The 21,777-nt window shown below is 41.1% G+C and overlaps 2 protein-coding genes and 3 non-coding genes across 6 annotated transcripts in view; 1 reads left to right on the top strand and 4 right to left on the bottom strand.

Annotated features, from left to right (window-relative positions):
- Positions 1–6,164: 6,164 nt before the first annotated feature.
- On the bottom strand, positions 6,165–9,248 carry RPS12 (ribosomal protein S12). The gene is made up of 6 exons (XM_004044699.5): positions 9,120–9,248; positions 8,951–9,001; positions 8,645–8,761; positions 7,168–7,270; positions 6,665–6,766; positions 6,165–6,252 (listed from the first exon to the last, which is right to left on the bottom strand). The coding sequence occupies exons 2-6, from the start codon at positions 8,962–8,964 to the stop codon at positions 6,190–6,192; spliced, it is 399 nt and encodes a 132-aa protein (XP_004044747.1). The 5' UTR covers positions 8,965–9,001; positions 9,120–9,248; the 3' UTR covers positions 6,165–6,189.
- On the bottom strand, positions 6,380–6,509 carry LOC115935163 (small nucleolar RNA SNORA33). Its single transcript, XR_004070863.1, has one exon. It is a non-coding gene; the product is annotated as a small nucleolar RNA SNORA33 (small nucleolar RNA).
- LOC115935171 (small nucleolar RNA SNORD100) lies at positions 6,855–6,930 on the bottom strand. Its single transcript, XR_004070871.1, has one exon. It is a non-coding gene; the product is annotated as a small nucleolar RNA SNORD100 (small nucleolar RNA).
- LOC115935147 (small nucleolar RNA SNORD101) lies at positions 8,354–8,426 on the bottom strand. The gene has a single exon (XR_004070847.1). It is a non-coding gene; the product is annotated as a small nucleolar RNA SNORD101 (small nucleolar RNA).
- A 184-nt stretch (positions 9,249–9,432) lies between the features above and the next one.
- The window catches only part of SLC18B1 (solute carrier family 18 member B1), a 45,099-nt gene continuing 32,754 nt past the window's right edge, over positions 9,433–21,777 (top strand). Inside the window, exons 1-3 of one of the 2 annotated variants that reach the window (XM_031012537.3) lie at positions 9,433–9,479; positions 18,748–19,001; positions 19,111–19,168. The gene's annotated coding sequence lies outside the window, so the exon portion shown is untranslated. Of the gene's footprint in view, positions 9,480–18,747; positions 19,014–19,110; positions 19,169–21,777 lie in introns of both variants that reach the window. The other variant, XM_063707879.1, reaches the window with a different exon arrangement.

Here is a 21,777-nt window from a genome sequence, read left to right as displayed (position 1 = left end):
CGTCTGTACTAAAAATACAAAAAAATTAGCCGGGCGTGGTGGCGGGAGCCTGTAGTCCCAGCTACTCCGGAGGCTGAGGCAGGAGAATGGCGTGAACCCGGGAGGCGGAGCTTGCAGTGAGCCGAGATCGCACCACAGTACTCCAGCCTGGGCAACAAAGCGATACTCTGTCTCAAAAACAAAAAAACAAAACAAAACAAAACAAAAAACTTGAACTACTTAAAATTACAACTAATTGAAATAATGTTATGTGAGTTAGAAAATGAATGCCAATGTCCTTTCGTATTTAATGGTCTAAGAGCAAGGCTAATTTGGTATTATTATTATTGGAAGCTTTCATTAAACTCAATCCAAATGATGGATAACAGTTTGTAAAAAGCAAATAAATGCAACCAGAAATAGTAAACTAAGCTCAACAATATCCTGTAATCTCTGTTCCTACAAACAGAATTCTCAAAATCTTCAGAGAATGCGATAAGAATCTTTTCCTAGGGTGAACCTGCTATAGTCCCTGCTTCTTACCTTGTCTTCCTGTTTTTCACTGACCTGTCCCTCAGCTGGCATCAGTTTCTTACTGCCCTCTGCTGGCTAGGCATGAATTCATTCGTTTTAAGCAGTTTTGTTTTTACAACTGAAAGTACAGACAAGTATATAAATTCACTTGATTCACAAAACAAATTTTTAAAAAGATTATTAATGGCACTCAAAATTAACCCCAAGAATGTACTGTATCTTTATTTCATTTAATTTAAAATGTTTTATTGGCATTTGGCCTTCTTTCTCAGTGCCTGCTTGGGTTTCTTCCAAGTAAACTTTCCTTTAAAAAATAAAAATAAATATTTTACTTCAAAAGCAATACATGTTGATTACAGGAAAAAGAAAACAAGCAAATGGAAAACCTTCCTAGAAACATTAACACCTTGATGTATATCCTTCCAACCTGTCTTCTCTGCCAGCATGTACCTTTATATTCTTTTTTTTTTTTTTTTTTTTTTTTTTTGAGACTGAGTCTCCGTCGCCCAGGCTGGAGCACAATGTGCGATCTTGGCTCACTGCAACCTCCGCCTCCTGGGTTCAAGAGATTCTCCCACCTCAGCCTCCCGAGTGGCTGGGATTACAGGCGCCTGGCCTGCCACCATGCCTAGCTAATTTTTGTATTTTTGGTAGAGATGGGGTTTCACCATGTTGGCCAGGCTGGTCTTGAACTCCTGACCTCAGGTGATCCGCACCCACCTTGGCCTCCCAAAGTGCTAGGATTACAGGCATGAGCCACCACTCTTGGCCCCTTTATATTCTATATTATTTTAGTATTTCCTTTTCTTTTTCTAGAAAATGCTATCCTATTGTACGTTCAACTACTTTTCAAAACATGTATATTAACAAATGCCCTTCTATACTGTCTATTTCAGTGGCACCCTAATATCCCATTAAGTAAACATATATTTTATTCAATTCTCCTCCATCAACACAAAGTATTGTAGCTCTGTGATGAATATACTTACAGCTATGCCTATTCTTTTATTTGAAATTGGCCTAATAAATGTTTTCTAAACTAAAACATTCTGAATTGATGCTTTACGATTTTTTGTCTCCCTGGCTGGGCACAGTGGCTCACACCTGTAATCCCAGCACTTTGGGAGGCCGAGGCAGGCGGGTCACGAGGTCAGGAGTTTGAGACCAGCCTGGCCAATATGGTGAAACCCCGTCTCTACTAAAAATACAAAAATTAGCCAGACATGGTGGTGCATGCCTGTAGTCCCAGTTAATTGGGAAGCTGAGGCAGAATCACTTGAACCCGGGAGGCGGAGGCTGCAGTGAGCCGAGATTGTGCCACTGCAATCCAGCCTGGGTGACACAGCGAGACTCTGTCTCAAAAAAAAACAAAAAACCAAAAAAAAAAAAAATTTTTTTGCTCTCCCTTTGTCATCAAAAAGTGAAAGGCAAATAGAACCTCACTGATTGGTAGGGTCTCAGGAGGATCACCAGGGTTTCTATCTTCACAATCTTTGTCACTCAGTTTGGTTAATTCATATTTAAAAAACAAACTCAAAAGAGATGGAAAAATACAACAAAAAGACACTTCTGTCTCTTCTCTGGCACATTTCCTTCCAAAAACTGAGGTACTGTGGAAGCCAAATTAAAAGTGTGGTGATGAAGACCGTCACTGAACATTTAGCAAAAAAAAAAAAAAAAGAAGGAAGGAAGAAAGAGGAGGAGGAGGAAAAGGGGAGAAACATACTCTGAGGAATGTTTTACACAAAGTAGGGAAGAGCTTAGAAAACTGCCCATCAACATAGGTGAAGAATCCTTAGGAGGAAGATTCATCCTCCTCCCCGGTTTGTAAGCCTTCCCAAGCAAAAGCCAGATTTGAATACAACTTATCAACAGACTAAGATTATGATCTGTAAACTCTGGGAAAAGAGCTGGCTGAAACATCTCACTTATGATAAAGCAATTTGAATTGAGATGTACTGTTATATTTGAAGTGTCAAACCATGTTTTCAAAAAAGAACTCATGATTTATTTTTGCCTGGGATCGGCTTGGTCCCAATCCTTCTGAACATTCTGCTGTGTCAATACTTCTATATCCTAAGCCACCAGCAGTGAGTCAGACTGGTGCCGAGTGAGTCTGGTGGCCTCTCCCCAGGTCACCTCCTTAACCACGCCATCTCTTTTGCTAGGACTTACTGCTGAAGTTGTTCTTCTAGCACATGGATTGACCTTTCTGAAAATGCCTGGCTGGGAGGACAATGCTGTACCCTTCTCTGCCATCAGCCTGTCCCATCCTTTTCCTGGAGTGGTGATGGCTACTGACCTTATTCCTTGACTACATAGTCTCTTCTTTCTCAGTGGCTCTCAGGAGTATTTGTGATTAACATAGTCCTTGAGCACAACTCTTTAAATAACGAACTCATTTAAAATAAGAAATTCAAACTCCATTAAGGGCCAGTCCTCAGTAAGACTAGCAGATGTTTCCACACTTTCCTAGGGTTTATAAGCTGTCTATGTAATGCTTCTGTTGCCCCAACAATCCAGTTAAAGACTGACAGTACTTGTTTATAACAGCAGTCTAATACAGCCTTTTTACAATTTCTCTTTAGATGTTGTTGTTGTTTTTTTTTTTTTTTTTTTTTTGAGACGGAGTCTTGCCCTGTCGCCCAGGCTGGAGTGCAATCGCGCAATCTTGTCTCCCTGCAACCTCCACGTCCCGGGGTTCAAACGATTCTCCTGCCTCAGCCTCCCGAGTAGCTGGGATCACGGGCACCTGCCACCACACCCAGCTATTTTTTGTATTTTTAGTAGAGACAGGGTTTCACCCTGTTGGCCAGGCTGGTCTCAAACTCCCTGATCTCGTGAGCTGCCCGCCTTGGCCTCCCAAAGTGCTGGGATTAAGGGGTGAGTCATCGCGCTTGGCCTCTCATTCATTTTTTAAAGCATTTAAAGTGGTTTATCAGAAATACATAGAATACGCTAATAAAATCACAAAGAGGCAAAAAAGAATAAAGAACAGAAAGAAAATTTGAGTCTTTCATTTGGAGGCTCTTACAGCCAAAGAAAACAGGCAGTCGCAAGTCTCGTTGTCCATGGGTGCAAGAAAACATCAAGTGCTTGGCTCAAAGAGCTCTCCTTTTGGGTTCATGAGGGATGTCCTCAACAAGATTCTGAGCACACACAGCAACCAGTGTCATAAAACAATTTTCCCCCATAAAACAATGAAGACATCTGCTTCTGTCCTGGCACTTTTGCTTCAGTGGGCTCCCCAGTGAATTCCATAAGCTACACAGGCAAATCACACTCTGAAGCCGACATTACATTTGCACTGAGTTTTGAAGAATGAGTAGGAGATATCTAGATGGAGAAAAGTAGAGGTACTTCAAACAGAACAAACCAAAGTTATGAAGAGATGGACATGATCACTTTTCAATAACTGTAACTCAGAAGTCTGGATGAGTAACTGGAGTGGAGTGACTCATGTCTTGAAAAATCATCTGGATGAGACTGACAGTAGTAAGACCTATACAGCGCAGGTAGGAGTTGAGGATGCCAAGGCCTTTGGCTTGGGAAGGTGGTACGCAGTAACAAGTGATAATGCAGTATGGTACATATCACATGGTCAGCTTTCTTTTCCTCTAACAAAAACATGTTAGTGATGGTAAAGTTCACTTCAAGGCATGCAAAATTTGAAGAGCAAGTGGGTCTTCCTTGGGAAATTGTCTGGTACAGCTTAGAGTTGATCAAAGAAAACAAAATAGACTTGGGAATCAGGGGAAGCTGTGGGAGTGGGAGAATGTCTCAGGAAGGCTGCGGAGAAGCAAACATGCTCACCTGAACTCTGGAAACTATTACAATTGAAAGCACAGGCAGAATAAGAGAAAGAACTGAAATGTGGTAAAGGTCAAAATGCTAACTAACAGTACTTAAAATCCTGGAGGTCAGGAAAAGGCTGTGACTGAGCCACTGCATTTTTTGACCAGAGGCTGCTGGAGGACAACAGCCAGAAAACCGACAAAGTCTGAGGATGGAGACATTTTAATGACTTGGAGGAGCAAACACAGAGCAACAGTAAGGGAAGATGCAGAGTTCAAGGTTAGATTTGGGGCCAGGTACAGTGGCTCATACCTGTAATCCCAGCACTTTGGGAGGCCAATCCAACACCTGAGGTCAGGAGCTCCAGACCAGCCTGGCCAACATGGTGAAACCCCATCTCTACTAAAAATACAAAAATTAGCTGGGCATGGTGGCACGCGCTTGTAATCCCAGCTACTCTGGAGGCACAGGTTGCAATGAGTTGAGATTGTGCCACTGCACTCCAGCCTGGGGGACAGAGTGAGACTCTGTCTCAAAAAACAAAACAAAAACAACAAAAAAACTTGGGAGATTAACATTCCTTCTGACTTTGGTGTTTTGCAGCTGAGGTGACAGTGGACATGGAAACACCAAAACAAAACAAAAAAATCTGAGCCTGGACAATGTGGTGAAACCCCATCTCCACCAAAAAATATGCAACAGGCACTCAAAAATGTCTACATAGATTGGTCATACAAGGAAACTAGAATTCAAAGTGAACTTTCCTCAGAAAAGCCAGAGTACATGAGGTTGACAATTTCAATGTTTACACACAGTTCCAGGTTACACACACTTCAGAAAAAATGTCTCAGAGCTCCTTGCTTTCCGTGAGGGTACTCAATGTCACTACCATGCTAAAGTCAACCAGCTTTAGCTATAACTACCAAACCAACCAGTAAGGGAGACCCTACTGAGATTCTCAAGGCTTAAGATGCAAAGAAAAACCTTGGTATAAAGTCTTCAAAACCAGGATTGGCCAAGTATATGTCCTCACAACATTCTTTTAACGGTACCTTTATCCAAGTTTAAAATACACCAAACACCAGCCATGGCTTCTCTCACTGCGGAGATTTCTAGGGACTGGGGTGCATTCAAGCCCCTCTCGCTCCTGCACAAAAGTAAGGCCAGGAATGGTGGCTCACACTTTAATCCCAGCACTTTGGAAGGCTGAAGCTGGTGGATCCACTGCTGTCTAAGTTCTAGACCATCCTGGCCAAATATGGTGAAACCCCATCTCTACTAAAAACAAAAAAATTGCCAGGCATCTGTAATCCTAGCTGCTTGGGAGGCTGAGGCACGAGAATCGCTCGAACCCAGGACAAAGAGGTTGCAGTGAGCCAAGATTGCGCCATTGCACTCCAGCCTGGGCAACAAGAGTGAAACTCCGTCTCCAACCAAAGAAGTCAAACGAACGTCCACAAGCATTCCTGGGTATCATACACTTGTCCCACATGCAAGATATGATCCTGGCCCAACTGTGTACTTTCTACCAACCTGCCCAGCAAGTCTACTCACTGTCCTTTCATACACTGCAATCTTATTAAAAACACAACCTCTCTCTCCAGACTCTAGGCTAGTCTAGTGAGGGATAAATGCCCATAGCTAAGTAATCCTGGCCATCACCAACACTGCATGGCAGACCTAACTTTGCTAAGGCTGTCCAGGTTTGAATTGCCCCATGATGCAGTCATTGGCTGGGGAAAAGACTTTGAGAGCAAGTTTCCAGTTAATCTGTAGCAATCACTTTGCGATGATTACATTTTACTTTGCTAACGGGGACCTTATTTTACTGCCCCAAATAAAAAGCCAGACATGAGGAATGTGAGCCAAAGATTTATTTCTTCATTTCTTGCATTTGAAATACTCTTCGATGACATCCTTGGCCTGAGACTCCTTGCCATAGTCCTTAAAAAAAAACACGCATGCAATTTCTTGTTAATATTTAGGAATTTCACCAAGCTATTAGTATCAATTATAGTGGAGCTTCAACAATTAGCTATGTCTTATAAAAATGTTTCCCATCACTAAGATTTGTTATAGCCATTCTCAGGGACCTTAACGACTTCAATGTCCTTAAGGCTCGTAACATGGCTTTACTATTGCCAGTTTTTAAAGTATGTCTGCACAAACACAATCAGGTAAGCAGATTCATTGGCTGGCTTGTAAATTACAGCTTTTATTTTTTTCCTGAAATGCAGAAAATGCTTTAAACCTGTTGAATCAGTTTTTTCCTTAAAAGATCCTCAACTTATTTCAATACAAGGTTTTATATGATTACCCAGCATAACCTTCATCCCTAAAATAAACGGTGACTTACCTTAACTACTACACAACTGCAACCAACCACTTTACGGGGTTTCCCCTCTCTGTCAATTTTACAAAGGCCTACCCATTCTCCTAGTTTCTTGTTGTCATCAACCTATTGAGAGGAAGGTAAAAAAAAAAAAAAAAAAAAATCACATTAATAGACATTAACACTACCAAAATTAAATGAAACCCAAAAGGTAGCTGTAGTCAGAAGGGTGACATGGCAGTTTCCTCATGGCAGTTCAGTAGAGGGAGCCAGTTGTCATCATGTACAGCACAAAGATCACCTACAAGCCTGCTACTAATCTTTGTTGTATACCAACGTCAAAATTAGGATTCAATTCTGCAGGTATAAAATGCTTCTACCTACAATCATCTTTAAAATGGCCGACAGTATCAGGTGCACGTAATGTTTACACCTGCACAAAATGAACAGCTTGAGACTTCACAGCATTTACCCCCGTATACAACATCACTGAACATTAGTCCCAACACAATCCTTAGCAGCCTTACCTTAATTAGGTTGATTTGGTGTTCAGCACAAAGGGCCTCCACCAACTTGACATACATAGGCTCATCACAGTTGGATGCAAGCACACAAAGATGGGCTTGGCGCCTGAAATTCAAATTACAATGAAAATGGAGCTAAAACTCAGATCCAAATCCATCATTCTTGCATTTTAGGAGGGTTATCTTTACACTAACACTTGCGAAACATAAGCAGCCAATCCACTGAACACATAAATGCGTACAAAATTGCTTGAGTCTGAAGAACCTGCTAGAGAGCATATACATCTTCAATTAACCTACAACTGGTCTTCAGTAAAACCTCTGTCCCTGACACACTGAATTGGTATAAGTCATTTTTAAAACTTCTGGCCAAAACCCAACCATAATAGCTTTCTTGTAAGCCAGCTTCATATACCTAAAGAAACATGTGAAAGGCCGGGCACGATGGCTCACTCCTGTAATCCCAGCACTTTGGGAAGACGAGGGGGGCAGATGACCTGAGGTCAGGAGTACCAGACCAGCCAGAGACCAACATGGCGAAACCCCGTTTCTACCGAAAGTACAAAAACTAGCTGGGCATGGTGGCGTGTGCCTGTAATTCCATCTACTCGGGAGGCAGAAGAATCGCTTGAACCTGGTAGGTAGAGGTTGCAATGAGATCGCGCCACTGCACTCCAGCCTGGGGGACAGAGCAAGACTCTTTGTCTCAAAAAAAAAAAAAAGAAAAAGAAAAAAAAGACTGTGGCATTAATGGAACAGTTATGAAATGCCATGCAATAATGCCGAAATAGAAATAATACAGAAGACTCATACTAGGACCTACTAAATACATTAAACAATAATGCCGTTTCCATCGGATTGAACTGGCTAGATTACACCAAAACGAGCTTGTCCTGTAAAACCTTAAAACTGCATTTAAATTCAGCTCAAGAGTAGGTTGATTGGTCAATGCCACCACCCTAAAAAACACATTAACTCGATCCATTCAAATACATTAACAAATATCCCAAATTCAAATAAATCACAGCTATTACACTACTAAATTCATCTAGGACCAAATGCTTCTGAAACCTGAGTTTGAAATTCCATTAAATTAATGCTTGTTTTGCAAACTACCAGATGTAATGTGGCTCTCCATCTCATCTATCTGCCAGATAAGTATAAAACTGACTAGCCCCACAACCTACAGGTTTGTCAGACTCTTATGTCTCACTCATAAAAGGAGTGAAGGGGTATCCGACAATTAAAGTCATCATTCAAACACTGTAGTTTTGAGTGCTTATCCCCATTCCAAACAGCAACCCACACATTTTAAGTGGGCTTTATAGATCTGAGTTCTGATACCTTTTCCTAGGTTTCCGGTAGGACGGATGCCATTCAGAACTTTTGCGCTAACACCATGAACTCCATGCCTTCTTCCCTTGGGTGGCAGTTTTGCTCCGGTTGCAAGAACCCACAGTATTGAGACTGATACACGTACTTGTCTAAGGCTTTGGCAGCTTCGCGAATTCCACGTGCTAGGCCATCGTGGATGAGGGCGGTCTTCAGAACCTCTTGTAAAGCAGTATTAACGTCCATTACACCTCCAGCAACAATGCTGAAACGCGACGCATCAGAACCATCAGTTAAAATCCTCACACCACATAAGGCCTTGCACTCAGCAAAGGCTAAGTGTACAACAGACGCGCTTACGGCGACCCGTTTGACCCAGTCCTGTTCCGCCAGCTCTAGCCCCACGCCTCAGCCGCACCCCGACCCCAACTCCAACCCCGGCCCCTGGGCTCACCCTTCCTCGGCCATGGCGGTGGGTTACGGGTGAAACTGAATCTTGAACGCACTAAAAAACAAAAGCATTGACTTGTTAAAGAACCAGATACTTGTCACCAATCCCAGCAAGAACACAACGAGCCACGAATCATAACCAATACACCCCCCCCCCGCCTCGCTCAACTTACCCCAAGCCGGCGCCTCCGCGCAACTCGGCGGCGGCAGGGAAAGAGGCCTCAGCCGCACGCATGCCGGTATTTAAGGGTTTTTTCAGGCCCCCTGTGCGCATGTGCACTCCCACCCTCGAAAGAGGTGGCTCCCGCAGTGCCGGGCCTGGGGAGTTTCTGTTTCCGGATTGAGGCGGTTCTGAGGCAAGAGTACTGCGAGTTTTCTATCTCTGCCAGGCCGGTCCTTGGCGAGTGCAACAGGCACTACGCGGGCAGCTTCGCGTTGTCCTTCTTTGCGGAGGCGTGGCCCACCGAGGCCCAGGGAACTCATTCTACGGAGCGCGACAGAAGCCAAACAAGTGTGTCCGCGTGGTCTTTAAGGCACCTAGATCCCTGTATCCCGCCGAGCACCAGTTTTAACCCTTTCCACACCACGTTTTACTTTCCTGTTGCTTCTACAAGACCTAGCCTTCCCAGGCAGAGCACTTTGTTCCTTCGCTTCTAAGTCATCCTGAGAGACCATGATTGTGTCGTTGTGGGTGTGATCCTCACCTTTGTCTTCATGAAACGAGAGCCTACATGCTTTCACTATTCCAGGCTGGAATGCAATGGCGCGATCTCAGCTTACTGCGACCTCCGGCTCCCGGTTTCAAGCGATTCTCCTACCTCAGCCTCCCGAGTAGCCGGGATTGCAGGCGCCTGCCACCACCCTGGCTAATTTTTGTATTTTTAGTAAAGACGAGATTTCACCATGTTGGCCAGGCTGGTCTCGAACTCCTGACCTCAGGGGATCCACCCGCCTCGGTCTCCCAAAATGCTGGGATTACAGGCGTGACCCGCCGCCCCCGGCCGCTTTCACTATTTCTAAGCCCTTTCCCTGCGGTGTGTTGGTAAAGGGGAACCCTGCAGCCAGGGGGTCAATTCTAGTTTCTAAGTATAGTGGGAGTCGCTTCTGAGCGAAGTTTGTTCTGCTTTGTTTGGTTTTTAACGATTCGTTGTGCTCGGAATACACAGTTCCGCGCAAATCAGAATTCCTCAGGTGCATTTTCAACACCTACAATGTGCCTGACGCAGGGCCAGGGCCTGGGACTACAGACATGAAATATCCAGTCTTTGAGGAGTCCATTTTCTTCCAGGAAGCAATATTTTAAATTTGGAAGTGATTGGCCATTCCCCAATCCCCACTTCCAAACCAAACGCACCAAACACTACTGAATATGATCAATACTGCCTTTGTGTTTAATTTCCTCTCCTGGGTAGTCAGCCGCCAAACCAGTGAGCAATTATTAGGCGCTTGGCACGTGCCAGCGCTGTGAATCCAGTGGGCAGATACTGTTAGACTGGTGAGTGCAGCGAAAAAAACAAAAATGGGTAACGCAGTAAGAGCGCCATGGAGTTCACCAGAACAGAGACTTGCTGTAATGTTAATAAACTGATAGAGTTCGGTTTACTGATAGAGTTCAGTTTTAGATTTTCCGCTGGTTTCAGTTTCATTTTTAAAGCGTTGAAGCTGCTTCTCTGTCAGTAACTCATGCAAATGTTTATTGAGCTTTTGATTTAAAAAAAAAAACGAGGAATTTATAAAGATGATTCATTCCTGCTGCCCTGGTTTGTTTGTGGTGGGATTAAGATTTGAGACAAAAATCAGAATACCTCAGGGCCACAGAGGAGATACAAAGTGGCAGGGGGTTAGGGAGTGGGGATGGTGTGAAAAGGTAAGAGGACCTCAGGCTGCTGGCAGCATTTGAAACAGGCTCAAAACAAAAACTAAGGGATTCCAAATCGGTGAGCACGGAAGGAGAGGAGGGTATTCTAAATGGATGAAAGTGTAGGGGCAAAGGCATGAAGACCTTCTTGCCTTTTTTGGAGGTTATAATTAACACGTTTGTATTTTTGAAAGAGAATGTGGCAAATAGTCTTTCAGCACATTTCTCATTATCTAAAGACAGTACAGTTGATATGCTAAGCATATTAGATTCCTTCCCCAAAAAAATTTTTAAGGAAGAAGCAGGGAATTTGGGAAACCTAAGTGAAAACATTCACTGCCAAACAGCATATTTATGTGGGGGGAAAATGATCAAGTGCCTTGTTAGCTAAGGCAGTTGTTCCCAGTACCAACCAGCTCAGACTTGGTTTCTATCTTTTAGCAGCTGCTAATCTGTTCTATTGACTCAGACGTCGTGGATCTCTGCTTTAATGTTTCACTGCACTAAATGTCTTTTCACACAAACCTCCCTCCTTAGAGGGAACTACATTTTTTTTTAAGTCCTATAACCTACTTATATAACTTATATAACCTACTTATATAAGTCCTACTTATATAACCAGTTCTAACCCCCAAAATGAAGTCAGAGGGCACACTGGTGATACAGGGGTTCTTTAATACAGATTCTCCTAGTTCACTTTTTTTTTTTTTTTGAGATGGAGTTTTGTTCTTGCAGCCCAGGCAGTGTTGGGATCTTGGCTCACTGCAACCTCCACCTCCCGGGTTCAAGCGATTCTCCTGCCTCAGTCCCAAGTAGCTGGAATTACAGGTGCCCACCACTACGCCCAGCTAAGTTTTGTATTTTTAGTAGAAATGGGAGTTTCACCATGTTGGCCAGGCTAGTCTGGAACACCTGACCTTGGTTGATCCGCCCACCTTGGACTCCCAAAGTGCTGGGATTACAGGTGTGAGCCACTGTGCCCAGCCTCCTAGTTCACATTTTTAAGGTTACCTCCTCTCAATTTCAGAGACTGGTAAAGGTGGAAGACAATACTACATAGAGGATAGTGGTTGGTCACTCATACCAGCAGAGTATAACACATGTGCACAAATATGAGTCTGACACACATATGAAAACAATGTATTCTGAAGTTTGTTTTAGGAACAATACTGATAATAACAGGCAATTTGTTTCACTTTTTCTATATGCCAGATAAGGTGCTAAATTCTTTCAGGCATTTTTCCCCTTTATTGTTACGGAGACCCTATCTGGTAGTGATGGTATTAGCCCACTTTAACAGGTCAGGAAGCCAAGGCTTAGGTAGCCCAAGATCACACAGCTAATAAATGTGGAAGCAGGTATTTAAGCTCAGTGGACTTCAAAGCCTGTGCTCCTAACCCTTCGGTCATTTGAATGATTGCCAGAATGTGGAAAGGAGATTGCCGAGAATTCAAGAATGACTCTTTACATCTCTGGTTTGGCAATAGTACAGCTAGTTCTATCCCACTGTGCTAAAAACTATATAGAAGGAGGAAGGGAATATTGCTGTTAGGCAGAAAAATTTGCATTTGGATTTAGAAATTTGGATTTCTGAATTATCTAAGTGTAGATATGTAGTTTGCTAGGGCTGCCATAGCAAAGTACCACAAACTGGGTGGCTTAACCAATAGAAATCTATTATAGTGCTGAAGGCTGGAAGTCTGAAGTCAAGGTGTTGGGAGTGTTGGTTCCTTCTGAGGGTGTGAGGAAGAATCCATTTCACACCTCTTTCCTAGCTTCTGGAGGTTTGTTGGCAATCTTGGTGTTCCTTGACTTGTGTTAGCATAACTCCAATCTTCGCATGATGTTGTCCCTATGTGCATGTCTGATTTTGTGTCTGAATGTTTCCTTTTTATAAGACTATCAGCCATATTGGATTAGGGGTCCACCTGCTCCAGTAAGACCTCATCTTAACTAATTACGTCTACAACAAACCTATTCCAAATCAGGTCTTGTTCTGAAGTGGAAGGGGTTAGGATTTCAACATGTGAATTTTGAGGGAACACAGTTCAACTCATAACAGATGACAAGGAGGAGATACAGAATGATCAAATGAAAGAAAGCATCTTTGAGATGAACTGCAAAAAAACTTACTTTGAAGACCAGAGCTGGAGAGAAAAACCGGGCTGAGGCATAATAATGATTTTATATCTTGGAGTGGTCAGGAGGACCCAACTGTGCAGGGTTAAAATTCCAGCTTACTTTGTGACCTTTGGCAAGTTATTTTCTTTCTGAGCTAGTAAAATGGTGGTAATGCTATAGTATTTCTGTGAGGATTAAATGAGATAGTCATTTAAAGTGTTTACCACTATGCCTGTAAAGTAATTTACCTTATAAAGAACTTCATATGAAAATACATGGAAAGTTTCTTAAATATTACCTTTCTCCTGTCCTAAACCATCCAGCACTTAGTACAGTGAATTGCATATTGGAGGCTAAACGCGTGTACTGAATGAATTCACTGAGTGAAATAAGATTAAAGAAGCCTCTTGGGGCTGGGTGCTGTGGCTCAGACTGTAATCCCAGCACTTTGGGAGGCTGAGGCAGGTGGGTCACGGGGTCAGGAGTTTGAGAGCAGTCTGGCCAACATGGTGAAATCCCGTCTCTACTAAAAATACAAAAATTAGCCGAGTGTGATGGTGGGCACCTGTAATCCCAGCTATTTGGGAGGCTGAGGCAGGAGAATCACTTGAACTCGGGAGGCGGAGGTTGCAGTGAGCCACTGCACTCCAGCCTGGGCGACAGAGCAAAAACTCCATCTCAAAAAAAAAAAAAAAAAAGAAGCCTCTTGTGTAGATGTCGTACTTAAAGGAAAGCCGCCATGTTGAGGACTACCATAATAAATCAGAATTTGTTGGGAGTTAGTTGGAAGCTTTGAGCATCCCAGAAAATCACTTTTAATTTGAAAACTTCAAGTTTCCCTACCTTTGGGGGTAGAAACTAAATACAATGGATGGAAATGAGTGATAAGAAATAGGAGAAAAAACTAAAAAGTACTATACTGCTGCAACTCAGGAACATATAGGCTTAAGTCTCATTTATTATAGCATGTAGTTTTAAACATACTGAAGAAAAATTAGTCATAGCTGAAGAAAGATTTGAATAGAATCCCATTGTATCAAAGGAAGAATTAAAGGAAAAAGAGAAGTTGCAAAGAGAGAAGAAAACAGAAAATAAGAAAGCAGATGCATTAATAAGAGTGGGATAGACTAATAAAGGCTGTTGGTAGTAGCTTGTAAAGTTAACATGTTTATTAAGTGAAAACAAGGTTGTAGGGGAGAATTGGGCTAGATTATTGTATAGCTAAGTATGAAGCCTGTGCCAATAGCTTATATTTTTGGAGGGTTTTGTGTAATTATCATCTAAGTTTTCACAAGTCTTAGTAAGAATATATCTTCACCTGCTTGTTTTGTAGTTTTTATCTGTTCTTTTTTGTTGTTGTTGTTGTTTTCTTTAGAGACAGGGTCTTGCTATGTTGCCCAGGCCGATCTTGAACTCCACTGTGCCCAACCATCCACTTTTTGTTTTTTTTTATTGCTACCAGATGTTACCCACAACACTTGGGGTACTGTAGCTGCACACTACAGGGCTGACTTAGAGTTCATGGAAACTGAACAAACATATTATGGAATATAATTAGAGATAATACTTTATAAGTATCATCCCGAGTAGCTGAGATTACAGGCGCCCGCCACCACACCTGGCCAATTTTTATAAATAAACTAATTATAAACCAGCTATGCAGTATTATTATTATTTTTTTTTTTTGAGATGGAGTCTCGCTCTGTCGTTCATTCTGGAGTGTAGTGGCACGATCTTGGCTCACTGCAACTTCTGCCTCCCAGGTTCAAGCAATTCTCCTGCCTCAGCCTCCCGGGTAGCTGGGATTACAGGCATCCGCCACCACGCCTGTCTAATTTTTGTATTTTTAGTAGAGACAGGGTTTCACCATGTTGGCCAGGCTGGTCTCAAACTCCTGACGTCCGGTGATCCGCCCACCTCAGCCTCCCAAAGTGCTGGGATTACAGGCATGAGCCAACACACCTGGCCACTACACAATAATTTATAAATGAAATAAAGAGTAGTGGAGGGTAGAGCAAAGCTTAAATTAACATTAAATTGATTCCCTTAGGATACAAAGAGGGCTGGTGTCGGGGAGACTCCAGCCCTCTCTGCTGCTTCCCCTGCTATTATCTGCGCAACATTTCTTTTGAAAATGGGTCCTGATGTTCTAAAATGTATTTGATGTATGCAGTTCTTATCAGAGAATCATTAGAATGAAGGCAGTACCACTCCTATTCTTGTAACTGAAACTACATTTAAAAAAAAAAAAGTCCTATTTTTATAACTGGTTCTAATCCTACAAATGAATGCGAAGGGCAGACTGGTGATTCAAGGACTCTTTGATTTAGATTCTCCTCTCTATCATTTTCTGACTCTGTAGCCTTGGTCAAGAGACTTCCAAACTCTGGATCTGCAAAATGAAATAGGCAATTATACGAGATACCCTTAAGCACTTTTTCGGTTTCAGCATTCTACCTCATTATTTTCAAACGATTTTCACTGCTGGTAAATGTTGAACATCCTATGCTGTCTGCTATATTAGTTTTCTGATTTTACTTGACTTTATCCACATGATTATGAGCTGTAGTTAATGCCCACTTCCCTCCTATGTCTCCAACTTACGGATGATATCTTTATTTGTAAATAACAGTTATTGCTTTTTAAATATTAGAACAAGTAAGCATGTTCATTGTAGAAGATTTGAATAATACTGTATCAGTGATAATTCTTTGCACGCAATGGAATAAGCTGTGGCCAACATTTAAAAAATGAATTTATTAGAAATGTACTGGATGGCTCAGAGAACAGAACAGTTTGTTTGAACAGTCAGGTCTAGGGAATAGTAAGAATAGAATGGATTGTTTGAGCAGTCAGGTCTAGGGAATGGTAAGAATAGAACGGTTTGTTTGAGAAGTCAGGTCTAGGGAATGGTAGGAATGGAATAGTTCCAGGGGTCTTGGTTATAGGACCTGATCAAAAGCCTCTTAAGGCAGTGCTTTATAAAATGACTATCAGAGGATTTTTCACCCAATCCATCAAAGATTATTAGTTTAATAAAATACAACAAATATTAATTACTAGGAGGTTCTGCAAGACTAACCTTCTTGCAGATAACTAATGTAACTCTGAAAATGTTACAAAACAAAACAAAAAATAACTACCTGAAGACACTGGAGAATGACCAAAAGCAGATAGAACTAGGGGATAGGTGTGAGGACCAACACTAAGAAGAAGGAATGACACTGGATGTTTTTCCATTTTTATGAGTGTTAGCACGAGGAGACCCTTAGTCAGTGCTACACGGAACAACTAATAGAGTTCCTCAGTTGTAATGCCTTAAAAAAAACAGAGAACAGAGTTCTATTAGTCAGTGTTCTCTAGAAGGACAGAACTAATGGAATATATATAAAATATAATATATATTCTATATATATATATGTATATGTATATTTTTTGAGACAGAGTTTTGCTGTGTTGCCCAGGCTGGAGTGCAATGGCATGATCTTGGCTCACTGCAACCTCCGCCTCTTGGGTTCAAGCAATTATCCTGCCTCAGCCTCCTGAGTAGCTGGGATTACAGGCATGCGCCACCAGGCCTGGCTAATTTTCATATTTTTAGTAGAGACGGGGTTTCACCATGTTGGCCAGGCTGGTCTCAAACTTCTGACTTCAGGTGGTCCACACACATCAGCCTCCCAAAGTGCTGGGATTACAGGCATGAGCCACTGCACCTGACCCATATATAAGGCGAGTTTATTAAGTATTAACTCACACAATCACAATGTCCCACAATAGGCCATCTGCAGGTTGAGGAGCAAGGAGAACCAGTCTGAGATCCAAAACTGAAGAACTTGGAGTCCAATGTTCAAGGGCAAGAAGCATCCAGCACGGGAGAAAGATATAGGCTGAGAGGCTAAGCCAGTTTCTCTTTTCACATTTTCTACCTGCTTATATTCTAGCCACACTGGCAGCTGATTAGATTGTGCCCACCCAGATTAAGGGTGGGTCTTCCTTTCCCGGCCCACTGACTCAAATATTAATCTCCTTTGACAACACCCTCACAGACACACCCAGGATCAATACTTTGTATCCTTCAATCCAGTCAAGTTGACACTCACTATTAACCATCACAAGAGTTCAGAATAACTATGGCACTGGAAATTGAAGAAAGGAGGGAAATCCCAGAAAGGAGAGAGCCAGAGAGGGGAAAACCAGAATTTTCCGTGTATACTCTGCCTCAATCTCTGGCTGAGCTCTGAACTACACACACATGGGGTAGCACAGTGGCTTATGCCTGTAATCCCAGCACTTTGGGAGGCTGAGGTGGGTGGATCACAATGTCAGGAGTTCAAGACCAGCCTGACCAACATGGTGAAACGCCGTCTCTACTAAAAATAAAAAAAAATAGCCGGGCATGGTGGAGCATCCCTGTAATCCCAGCTACTCAGGATGCTGAGGCAGGAGAATTACTTGAACCCAGGAGGTGGACGTTGCAGTGAGCCGAGATTGCACCATTGCGCTCCAGCCTGGGTGACAGAGCGAGACTCCATGTTAGAAAAAAGAAAGAAAAAAAAAAACCTCCAAGCAACACAGGTAAGGCTAAACAAAATGCACAGAGATTACAGCTGCTGCTTTTCCCATCACTGGGGAAACATGAAGTTTGAGTCAAGGCAGGTAAACTCTCTGCTAAATTCTTTTTTAAAATTAATATTCTTTGGAAGAATGTAACAGAATCCAGAATCTCTGCAATGTATCATTAACAATGTCTTTGATATGATCCAAAATTATGCTATATACCAAAAAACTAGAAAACATGACTCATACTCAAGAGAAAAGGATCCCAAGATGATCATATGTTAGAAGTAGCAGACGAGAATTTTAAAGCAGCCATTAAAAATATGATTAAGAATGTAAAAAATGTTCATAATGAATGAATAAATAGGAAAAGTATAAACCATAAAAGAGTATCAAATAGATATTTGAAAACTAAAAAGTAAAATATGAGAAATAAAAAATTTACTGGAAGGGCTCAGCAATAGATTGGAGATGATGAAAGAGTCAGTAAACTTTAAATAAATCCGAAATTATCCAATAGAGAGGGAAAAAGCCAATTGAAAAAAAAATGTATAGAGCTGCAATGATCTGTTGGACAAAATCTAAAGGTCTAACATATACGCAATTAGAATACACAGGACTAACATATAGGCAGTTGGGGTGCCAGAAGGCAACAAAATGAGGGAGGAAACAATATTTAAACAAATAAGACTGGGCACAATGGCTCACACCTGTAATCCCAACACTTTGGGAGGCCGAGGTGGGCGGATCACCTGAAGTCAGGAGTTTGAGACCAGCCTGACTAACTTGGTTAAACTCCATCTCTACTAAAAATACAATATTAGCCGGGCATGGTGGAGCATTCTTGTAATCTCAGCTCCTCAGGAGGCTGAGGCAGGAGACTCGCTTAAAACCTGGAAGGCAGAGGTTGCAGTGAGCCAAGATCATGCCATTGCACTCCAGCCTGGGCAACAAGAGCGAAATTCCATCTAGAAGAAAAGAAAAAGAAAAAGACAGAGACAGAGAGAGAGAAAGGAGAGAGAGAGAGAAAGAAAGAAAATAATGTTCAAAAGCTTCCCACATTTGGTGAAACACATAAATTTAGATTCAAGAAGCTCAGTGAACCCTGAGAAGAATAAATACACACACGTATACACCCCTAGGCATATCATAAGTGAGATATTAAAACTCAAAGTTAAAATTACAGTAGCATTTATGGGGAAAAAGACACATTACATACAGGAGGCCAATAATACAAAATTCCACTAATTTCTCTCAAAAAATAGGAGCCAAATGAAAACAGAACCACATCTTGAAAGGGCTGAAAGACAACTTGCTACCCATATTTCTATATTCAATGAAAGGCTCTTCCAGAATGAAGACAAAATGATGACATTCAGAGCTAAACAAAAACTAACAGAACTCATCACCAGAAGACTCATACTTGAAGAAATGTTACAGAAAGTTACTCATGTCGAAGAAAAATGATATCAGGTGGAAAATTTAGATGTTCTAGAAGGAATGAAGAACACTGAAAATGGTAAATATGTGGGTAAATTTCAGACTATTTTTCTTTTTGATTAAATAGTACATATAGCTATCTAAAGTAAAAATTATAATATTGCATGATGAACTTTGTGTCTTCATAGATGTAATGTGTATGACAACTAAAGAATGAAGGATGAAGAGAGAAGAGGTGGCTGCTGGGTAAGGCCATCTGTATGAGTCTAACAATCTGCAAGGTTCTTACATTTTCCATGAAGTGCTACAATATTAATGCTAAGTGGACAAGAAAAATTAAGAATGTGTGTATTGTAATTCCTAAGCAATGACTAAAAATAGTTGAAAGAAATATAGGTAAAATGATAACATATAAATTACAATGGAATTCCAAAATCTCTTTTTTTCTAATTAAGCCAAAATAAGGTAAAAAAAAAAAAGAAGAAGAAGAAGAAGAAACAAATGAATAAAAAACAGATGGGAAGATATAAAACAAATAGTAAAATGGTAGACGTAAACCCAACCCCATCAATACTTACCTTATATGTAAGTAGACTATCTTCTCAAATTAATACATGTTAATACCAGAGGAGGGGAAGTTTTCGACTTGTTTTATGAGTGCAGAATTACTTACTACCAAAGCCTGACAAAAGAAAATAAAAAGAAATTACAGATCAACATTACTCATAAACATAGACAAAAAAACCTCTAACAAAATATTAGCAAATTGATCCAGCAATATATAAGAAAAGAGAATACATCTTGACCAAGCAAGATTTATCTCAAGAATCCAAGGTTAACATTAGACAATCAACATTAGACCATTGATCAGTGTAATTTATTAAATTAACAGAATAAAGAAAAAACCATGTACAATAGACACAGAAGTACTATTTGATAAAATTTAACACAAATTCATTTTAAAATTTCTCAGCACATTGGGAATAGAAGGTAGCATCCTTAATCTTCTGAAAGGCAGATGTGAAAAACCTACAGCTAACCTCATACTTTATAATGGAAGACCAAGTGTTTTTCTTGTAAGATTGGGAACAAAGTGAGGCTCTCCATTCTCACCACATTTATTCACCATTTTACTGGGCGTCCTAGTCAGTGCAATAAAATAAGTGAAAGAAACAAAAGCATACATTTCAGAAAGGAAGAAGTAAAACTCTATTCGCAGATGGCATAATTGTTTATGTAGAAAATCTAAAGGAATCTATACAACAATGACTAGAACTAATGAGGGAATTTAGCAAGATTGCAGGATACCAGATTAATATAAAAGTTCATTTACCTTTATATATAATCAGCAAATTGTTGGAAATTTAAACATAAAAATACCAATTTTAGTAGCTTCTAAAACTAAGGTATTTAGGAATAAATTTAACATGAGGCATATAATACCTACACGGTGAAAAATGTGAAAATGTTATGAAAGAAATATCTATATAATTGGAGAGATATACTATGTTCATGGATTAAAAGCTTAATAGTGATTCAATATCAGTTCTCTCCAAATTGATATATGGAGTAAAAAAAATACCAGTGAGAAGTCCACCAGGTTGTTTGGAGAATATGAGAGCTAATTGTGATATTTCTCTAGAAAGTCAAAGTAACTAAAATATTCAAACCACTCTTGAAAAAGAAGAACGTACTTGGACACTTTTTACTGCCTGACTTCAAACACATTGGGTCTTAATATGCAATGGAAGCAAGTGAGTGGAAGAAGCTAGCACCACCTAAAATCTCTTCTGGTGAGAGTGGCAGCATTCTTGAGGAGTGGGGATGATGTTCTAACTACAGTGTCTCACACCTGGCTCCAGTGGTATTGGCAGCATGTGCTGGAGATGTACATTCAGCAGGGTTGCAGTGCCATGCATACTGGACCACTTAGGTGGTGTGACTTTAGGCACTTAGCTTCTAAGTGGTATGCATGATCCTCCTGATGATACTATGTGTTACCTAATAATCAATGATGAATTCATTTTCTGCTTTAATTAGCCAACGTTGCTTTTTTTTTATTAGCAACAGGGAACCCTGACTGATAGAAATGCTAGGAAGAAAAATAGAAAGGTGAAAGGACAAAGGAGGACTAGGGCTGTATTTGGATAAGGACATAAGAATGAATTTCTTAGCCAGGTGCGGTGGATCACGCCTGTAATCCCAGCACTTTGGGAGGCCGAGGCAGGCAAATCACCTGAGGTCGAGAGTTTGAGACCAGGCTGACCAACATGGAGAAACCCTGTCTCTACTAAAAATACAAAATTAGCTGGGCATGGTGGCGCATGCCTGTAGTCCCAGCTACTCGGGAAGCTGAGGCAGGAGAATCGCTTGAACCTAGGAGGCAGAGGTTGTGGTGAGCCAAGACAGCACCATTGTGCTCCAGCCTGGGCAACAAGAGTGAAACTCCATCTCAAAAAAAAAAAAAAAAAAAAAAAAAGAATGAATTTCTTGGCCAGGTATGGTGGCTTACGGCAGTAATCCCAGCACTTTGGGGAACCAGGGCAGATGGATTGCTTGAGTCCGGGAGATTGACACCAGCCTGGGCAACATGGTGAAACCTCGTCTCTATTATTAAATAAATAAATAATAAAAAAGAATGAATTTCTCTGAGGAGGTGGCATTTAAACAAAGACCATATTACTCCATTTTAGTTTGTAAAGAAACAAATATTCCATATGTGTATGAATGTCTAAATGAGCATATCAAACTATGAATAGATAATTGTGGTAGGCTGATAATGGATTCCAAAGATACGTCCACATCCTAATCCCTGGAGCCTGTAAATGTTACCTTATGTGAAAAAAAGGGTCTGT

Source organism: Gorilla gorilla, chromosome 5 (assembly GCF_029281585.2).
Source record: "Gorilla gorilla gorilla isolate KB3781 chromosome 5, NHGRI_mGorGor1-v2.1_pri, whole genome shotgun sequence".
Lineage (NCBI taxonomy): Eukaryota > Metazoa > Chordata > Mammalia > Primates > Hominidae > Gorilla > Gorilla gorilla.
Note: the sequence above shows the minus strand (reverse complement) of the source record. Positions and strands in the feature narration are given on the sequence as shown.